Source organism: Malania oleifera, chromosome 4, assembly GCF_029873635.1.
Source record: "Malania oleifera isolate guangnan ecotype guangnan chromosome 4, ASM2987363v1, whole genome shotgun sequence".
In the NCBI taxonomy this organism is placed as follows: Eukaryota; Viridiplantae; Streptophyta; class Magnoliopsida; order Santalales; family Ximeniaceae; genus Malania; species Malania oleifera.
In genome coordinates, this window is record NC_080420.1 from 16,881,314 (window position 1) to 16,889,408 (window position 8,095).

Sequence of the window (8,095 nt, forward strand, 5' to 3'; positions counted from 1 at the left end):
CTTGGGTGTTTGAATTAGATTGGATTGGGACTAGATTCAAAATTTTATTTCACTTTATCTCATTGAATAATAATCTAATTATGAATCAAATTATTTATTATATAGTTTGATTTGATTTAATTTTGTTTGATTATTGAATAAGTTGAGTCGGGTTAATAATTTAACTTATAAGATTAAAACTTTGCAAAATACAACAAGATAGAACATTAATGTAAAACATTTTCAAACCTAATATATGGTGGATTTCATATTAAGACAATAACATTAACTATCTTTTTTATATATTTAGATCCCAATATTATTGTTATTATTATTATTAATGTTTTTTACATTAAGGGCCGCCACCCATGCCGTCAGCATGTCAAAAAATTTCCATTCCCAGTATGACACCTGGCGAAGCGACAACCGTCGAAGTGGAACACGCAAAAACTGAAACAAAAAGAAAATAAATAAATAAAGTGCAGAAGCAATTTGACACGGAAACGGCAGTGAGACATTTTTTTTTTAATGCCTAAAAAACAAAAAGAAGAAAAACGTTTCGAAGTCTGTCACCCTTTTTCACTTTTCTTCCAAGAATCTCTCGCACATCTCAAACGTCTCGCGCCTCGAATATTCCGTTGATTCCAGCTGGGCAGGCCCGTCTCCAACACTCGCATCAGTAAACGCTGCTCGTCTCCCAACCGTCGATCTCGTCCCCATTCATCTTGATTCGACCAAATCTGACTTTTCTTCGCAGATGCTCCAATAGAAGCACGACGCGTCATTAAATATATCTGCACTCGAACGCGTCCGACTACTCCCCTTTGAAACTGGCAAGCTCTTGGGCGGCCGTGGAACTGGGACCAAACTCCCCAAGTTTTGTTCGGAAAGGTTAAGACTGTCTTTTCGTTCAGTTCCAAAACCTGAAATCGCTTCTCCCTGGATCCTTCGGATAGCCAAATGACGTCGTTTTGGTGCCATCCAACGACGTCGTTCGATTGGGCAAATGGTCAGACTAGTCAGCTGTCCCAGCTTCATTTCCTCCGCCCTGTCTTTTTCCTTTCTGCAATCGGAAGTTCAGAACACCATCTTTGCCTCTTTTCTGTTTATTTTATTAGTTTAACCACTGTATAAAAAAAAAAAAAAAAAGCAAGAGTGTTACAAACGCCAATGACTTCCTTGCACCTCAATCATTTCTTCTTTTTGTTTTTTCTAAGAAAATTGACATTAATGTTTGATTGAGTTTGTTTTTGGTATTATATAAATGAATCAAAGAAGTTCCTCCTGAGATCTCGGAATAGGGTTCTCCATTTCATCGAGCTTCAATAAAAACATGCTTTTGGGTTTAAAATCATCATCACCAACAGCAAGAAGTCGTTTCTAAGGTATGGATGTCAAGTAATGTTGTAATGTTAGTTTTCTGCTGCATTATTTGTTTTAGTTTGCTTTTCTTGTGTTCTTATTTTGAATCCGAAGCTATTATGATCGTCTAGCTACATGTAGTTCATTAAGATCTTTCATGGGTATTCTGATGTTTCTGCATTCTTTCACTTTATGTTCCTTGCTGCGAGTGGCAATCCTTATTTTCTGCTTCTTTGGAAATTTATGAATTTACGGAAGGATTTCAAAGGAAACATTTAGATTTTAGACTCTTGAATAGGTGAAATATAGGAGCCAGATTTTTTGGAGCATCTTTGATTTGAATTGTTTCTTCTGAATTTCCGGCGGTGTGTCGCAGATTCGCCAGCCTTCTCCATTTAGTTATTCAACTTATTCAAATATTTCTTCTTTCTATTATGGGGTGCAGCGGAGACCCACTGGATTTTGTTTTCTTTATTGCTGCATAGAATTTAAAATATATATATATGCCTCCGCAGAACAACGCCTCAGCGGATGCTTAATTAAATACAGTAATAATCTAATATTTCTTCTTTTGCAAGGCAGAGCGTTGGACTATTAGGAAAATTCTTCGTGGAGATGCCTTGCCTTGTTCTGCATTAGATGCTGATTTTTCTCGTAGAACTAGAACCAAAAATAGTAATTTTTGTGACCAGTTGCTTATACATAGGCCTGGTGTGAGATTTGTCAATGGCATGACTCGTTCTGATAGTCATTGTGATGTTAAAATGGCTGGTTTTCATTTTATTATTCCTCAAAATTATCTGCTTTTGACACAGAAGTTCAATTTCTGTTTGCAGCTGGGGATTGTGGTGCAGTGCTAAGAGAAACTCGTGTTCCTTCTGGTACAGGTAAATCTTGTGCCTTGGTTGCTATTGCCCGAGTAAAAATAACATCCCTTTTAGGAAGATGAGATCCTAGGTCACCATTAGTCCATTTTGAATGATTGTGTTTTTGTGGAAGACTTAGACAGAACGGTCCCTACATGTAGAATTTGCTACTGGCCAATCACAGGGTATCATGGTATTGTTAAGATCTGTTAAAGTAATGTGGAAACCGCACAAAGCATACCTCTTGCTTATGTGGGCTCTAGGAGGGCAAGTCTCTTCATGTTGGACCCATGTGAGAGGTATGGCTTGATAAACGTTAATATAACATATTTTGATTGGCAAGTTCCAAATTCTACATGGGGGAACTGTTCCTTGCAAATATTTCTTTAAGTGCTAATGTGACATTCTACATTTAGTGGGTTTCACGTTACATGCAGTGCGACCATCTCTCATTGGTCCCACCCACTTGTGGCATCCTAGATGTATGATCTTGTGAAGTCTTAGATAAATTAAGGGGCATTCAAAAATTAAGGATGTCTTCCTGTTAGATGATTAGAATCGTTAATGTTTTGAATGAACCTAGAAAGAAAATGCTTTGATTTAGTCTCACCATGCAAAATGTGTTACTTAACACAGCATGGGATTGACAGGCAAATTCTTTAATTTGGTCTCACACCATGCAAATTGTGTTGGGTAACATAACATGGGAATGACAGCCATTTTTATTTTTTTTTCAGTTCCTTACAATAAATCAATCTTTTATGGCTGCCATTTGCTACTGACCAAATATTAATTTCTGGCCCTTCATTTTTGAGCAAGTAGAGCAATGCCAAACATCATTTACCATGTGCTGATAAACTTGTTTTCCATTTTGGGAAGAGCTCCAGCTATTTGTGCCATTGTCTCTACCTTTCCACATCTTTTGAAGGCAATTACTTAGGCCATTTCTATATAAATATGCTATTTTATGGTAGTTGCCATTTCCTTGGCTCACTTCTCTCATTCCCTATCTCAGTGCAAATTCAAACTAGGTTGACCGGCTGATTTTGATATTACAGCAGTAGTCTTAAGGTCATCTGGTCTTGCATAAAGAACTGGTGTTGTCAACATGTCATTGGCAAGGATTGCTAGAAGTAGCTTGAGACGGTCAGGAGGTGTGATCCGCAGCTACACGACTGAAAGGGATACACTCTGTGAAGGAGCATTTGGATCCAGGCATTACTCATGTTCCCCCGAAAATGTTAAAAATGGTGGAAATCTGTTTTACTTCTCCAGCCCGAGGCAGGCAGATGACATGAGTTTAGGGAAGAGGGGTATAAGTGTAGCCCCACACCATCAATTTCCTTTTGCAGAGAGGGTGGTAGAGGAGTCTGACTCTGAGTATGACAACCGAAGGTTTGCGGGGCTGGAAGCAACCAAACCAGGGGAAAAACCGAGGGTGGTTGTTCTAGGGACTGGGTGGGCTGCTTGCAGATTCCTTAAAGGACTTGACACAAAAATTTATGATGTTGTCTGCATATCGCCAAGAAACCACATGGTCTTCACTCCTCTGCTTGCTTCAACTTGTGTTGGAACGCTTGAATTTCGTTCTGTCGCTGAGCCTGTTAGTCGGATACAGTCTGCACTGGCAAGGGAGCCCAATTCATACTTTTATCTTGCTTCCTGCACTGGTGTTGATACACACAAACATGAAGTGAGTAAACCTCTAAATCAGTTGAATGTTCCCCTTGTTTGCTTTACAAGAGCACCTGGACAATTATATATTTAGTTTAATGTTGCAGATTGATACACAAATTTACTAATGCGTACTATTTTGTTTTCACTTGTGAATCGCATTTTGAAGTGATGTTTATTCAAATAGCAGAATCAATATTTCATTGCAGAATGAATTAAGCAAAAAGAACGATCCAATTGATTATAACAAGCTAAGTTAATCTAGGACATAGTGAAGGACTGAGTGAACAGAGAAAAACAGGTTACAATTTCAAGTTTGTTTGCAAATTATGACTATTTGGAAACAAAAAAAATATTGAAATGGAATTTATTCTTTATATGATATATAATTTTCTATTAGCCAAAGCTCAAGAGACACATTCAGTGGTTAGAACTAAAGGACCTATGCCACTAATAGAAAGCCAAAGGCAAGAAAACAATGGTGAAGCATACTTACTGTTTAGGATGTGATCTGGAGTTCTGGACTCATTGTAATGAAAAACTTACGGTGTTTTCTAAGTTGTAGCAATGAAAAACTTGCTACCTTATATTTGTTTGTTTGTTATTTTTATCTATTATTTTGAATCTGACTGTTGTTTCTTTATTTAATCAGGTGTATTGTCAAACAGTTGACAATATAGGACTATCTCACGAACCTTACCAATTTAAGGTTGCATACGACAAGCTTGTCATTGCTGCTGGAGCTGAGCCCTTGACTTTTGGTATCAAAGGAGTGAAAGAAAATGCGTTCTTCCTTCGTGAAGTATACCATGCCCAAGAAATAAGGAAGAAGCTTCTCTTAAATCTTATGCAGTCTGAGAATCCAGGTGACTTGTTTTCCATTATAAACTTTACCTTTCATCAAGGCCAGAAGAAATGAGCTGAGAAATGCTTCATGGATGTAGCTTATGGTTATTGATAACTCTGGTCGTCATTAACCAGAAAAAGGTTTTCCATGAATGAACTATTTTACATTTTTACTATTTAGTGAACATTGTGATCTCAATTATGCATCTCCTTTGTTTGAGCTAAATTAATTTGTAATGTCCTTAACCAAAGTAAACATTGTATCTTTATGTGAATTTGTCTGTATTTTACAAAGTTGTTCTTTAGGATTTATTTAGCTGGCTTTATTGCTATTTACTCTCTAATTTCTCTTCTGTTATCCTTCTTGTGAGAATCTTAGTGTGTTGATCGAGCATTTTTCCCAGAATATATATGTGTGCATGTGTACTTATTCCATCATTCTTAGTGTCGTTTGGAAATGTCTCCTTCCTGCTGCTTGTGGCAGGGGTGTTTTCTCCATTTTCACTAATCATGGCCACCATCTACTGGCACATTTTTGTTCGTAAATGCCCTTATTTTTATAAGCATTAGTCGTCATCAATCATTGGAGCTACTACAAGATTTATCATGTTGAAATGCAATCTGTTAATACAGGCATATCAGAAGAAGAGAAGAAGCGTCTATTACACTGTGTTGTTATTGGAGGCGGCCCAACAGGAGTGGAGTTCAGTGGTGAATTGAGTGATTTTATCATGAGGGATGTCCATGAGCTGCACACTCATGTTAAGGACCACATCCATGTAACCCTTATAGAGGTATGTATCAATATGTAATTTCTTCCTGTATTTATTTCCAAGTTGTTATCTTGTGCAAAAATATGAATGGTGATGCCATTCTCCTGGTTTATATTTTATATCTTGAGCAGGCTAATGAGATCTTGTCATCATTTGATGTTAGCCTACGGCAATATGCAACAAAACACTTAACCAAGGTAATATTGATTGTTCCTATATTTAGGACAGCGTTTCTTCCCTTGATTCTTGAGTCATCTCTGACACCAGAATTTTTTTTGTCATTGTCAGTCTGGTGTTCAACTTGTTCGAGGGGTAGTGAAAGAGGTGCACCCTAAAAAAATAGTTCTTAGCGATGGGACTGATGTTCCATATGGCCTCTTGGTATGGTCTACTGGTGTAGGCCCTTCTGAGTTTGTAAAATCGCTAGATCTTCCCAGGTCCCCTGGTGGAAGGTACAAGTGCAGCATTTCCTCAATTTTCTAGCTAGCTAGTTTCCTATCATTCCTTTTTCCATTGTTGTGCTGATCCATTGATGAAACTTGAGTCTTACAGGATTGGTGTTGATCAATGGCTGCGCGTCCCTTCTGTGGAAGATGTGTTTGCGCTTGGCGATTGTGCCGGATTTCTCGAACAAACAGGAAAGCCAGTGCTTCCGGCTTTGGCTCAGGTCAGATACCCCACCATTTTTCTCTTTGATCATTCACCAAAGTTTGTAATACCAACTGTGGTGTTGGTGCCAATGAGTGACACATATTTGTCCTGTGTGGGTTTCACAGGTTGCTGAGAGGGAGGGAAAATTTCTCATGGGATTGTTTAACATGATTGGGAAGCAGAATGGTGGGAAGGCTTTCGGTGCAAAAGGCATTCCCTTGGGGGAACCATTTGTGTACAAGCATCTTGGGAGCATGGCAACGGTGGGGCGCTATAAGGCACTGGTTGATCTACGCCAGTCCAAGGTAATCATAGGTGTTCATACTACAATATTAAATGAAATATTTTTTAACATCCCGACTTTGGGATCTTGGTCTGTGACCCGACCACTCACAGGGGTGGGGAAGAGCAATTAAAATTGAATAAAATGCTAAATGAGCATGGGAAATTCTTTTTCCCCCCGGTTAAGCCCTAACTACTTGCCCCCATGCTTCTTACATCTATAGGACCCTTGAACCCTCCCCTCCCTAATGGGGGAGTAGTGCCCTTGGGCCTTGGGCTCCATGGCTTGCAACACTTGAAAAGGTTATGACATGTTTGTGTGTGAAAAATAATTTTTATTTTCAGTGTGCTGAATATTCAATGTCTTTGTTGGATACATTTTTGGAGAAGAATAGCATTTTTCACCCCTAAATATTGAATGTCTTTATTGGGCAGGATGGAAAGGGGCTGTCGCTGGCAGGGTTTGTTAGCTGGCTGATTTGGCGCTCTGCTTACCTGACACGTGTAGTGAGCTGGAGGAACAGGTTTTACGTGGCTGTGAACTGGGCCACTACGCTTGTCTTCGGCAGGGACAACTCACGTATTGGTTAATCTGTGTGGTGTCTTCTCTCCACTGCCTTCGTTGAGTGCTTGGTTACAGCCATACGCCATCCCTGAGGGGTTTTGGGTCTTGCCTTTGATCCAGCTAAAACCCTCTAGCATTATGCATGGTACCAAATTTTGCCCCCTCATCTGTGGATTTTGTTGGGAAATTTTCCCTTTGGTTTATATTGTCAAATTGTAATAAGAACAAAATATCATGTATAAATGAAAATCAGGTTGAAGCAAGCTAGTCCGGATTTGAATATGAATAACATGTAATATAAAATAGAGAATATAATTATTCCAGTTACAAAATTAAAATTCATGAATTCAAACATAATCGTTGTATGGCTGACCGGTGATTACTAGCGATTCTAGTTTCATACTAGCGAGTTGCAGTCGACAGTCGCCCGTTCCACTCCTTTTCAATAGCTGTTCTCGCTCTTTTACAACTCTTCATTTAGGAAGGCTAAAATAAGACTCTTTGAAAAACAGGTTGTTAGCCTGCTCTAGTTCTTGTTTTGGGTAGTGTTTCAGAGGATGAATGTAACACCCCAAACCTAAAAGTGGGGCCCGAAGGGTTCTCTTAACTAATTCCCTGATACCACGACTATCATACAAGCAACGGAAATTATGTAATCCTCAATTACATTGCCAGAGTACTAAACGTCACAACATAAAGGTATCCTCAAGTAATAATATTATATCCCAAGGATAACATAAAACATAAATAATTCAAAATCCTGCAAACACCCACTCTAAGCTATAATAATTAACCTTGCCCCAACGCTTGCCACACTCTTTTCCTTGTAGGTCCTGAAAAATATTAGATAAGGATAGGGTGAGACACCTCTTAATAAGACGGAATAAATTATTATCAGTGTGTGACTCACATAAGTTTTAGTGGAGAAAAAATATAATCATTAATCTAATTTTAAATAAATCTGCATGTATAACTGTAACTCACACCCATTATTAAAAATACAAAATTTCCTTTACATCTACCAATATGAGTAAAAGAACCTCCCTGCATGGATAAACGACATGTATAACCCCCATGACGGGTTGTGCGGCCTAAAT

At 38.5% G+C, this 8,095-nt stretch overlaps 1 protein-coding gene across 3 annotated transcripts; it reads left to right on the forward strand.

Moving 5' to 3' along the window:
• The first annotated feature begins 1,023 nt into the window (after window positions 1-1,023).
• LOC131153190 (internal alternative NAD(P)H-ubiquinone oxidoreductase A1, mitochondrial-like) lies at window positions 1,024-7,261 on the forward strand. 3 transcript variants are annotated; one of them, XM_058105328.1, is made up of 10 exons: window positions 1,024-1,364; window positions 2,178-2,228; window positions 3,223-3,900; window positions 4,534-4,747; window positions 5,361-5,521; window positions 5,632-5,697; window positions 5,789-5,952; window positions 6,053-6,167; window positions 6,277-6,456; window positions 6,869-7,261. In XM_058105328.1, the coding sequence occupies exons 3-10, from the start codon at window positions 3,316-3,318 to the stop codon at window positions 7,022-7,024; spliced, it is 1,641 nt and encodes a 546-aa protein (XP_057961311.1). In that variant the 5' UTR covers window positions 1,024-1,364; window positions 2,178-2,228; window positions 3,223-3,315; the 3' UTR covers window positions 7,025-7,261. The 3 variants fall into 3 exon arrangements, with proteins under 3 accessions (XP_057961311.1, XP_057961312.1, XP_057961310.1); XM_058105329.1 differs by having other exon boundaries at window positions 3,266-3,900; XM_058105327.1 differs by having other exon boundaries at window positions 1,025-1,364; window positions 3,269-3,900.
• Window positions 7,262-8,095: the final 834 nt, after the last annotated feature.

Excerpts from the sequence above, each read along its gene's own strand:
- LOC131153190 (XM_058105328.1), top strand. The coding sequence starts at position 3,316 with ATGTCATTGGCAAGGATTGCTAGAAGTAGCTTGAGACGGTCAGGAGGT. Across the intron at positions 5,522-5,631 it reads TCCATGTAACCCTTATAGAG|GCTAATGAGATCTTGTCATC; the intron begins GTATGTATCAAT and ends TATCTTGAGCAG. Across the intron at positions 6,168-6,276 it reads TGCTTCCGGCTTTGGCTCAG|GTTGCTGAGAGGGAGGGAAA; the intron begins GTCAGATACCCC and ends TGGGTTTCACAG.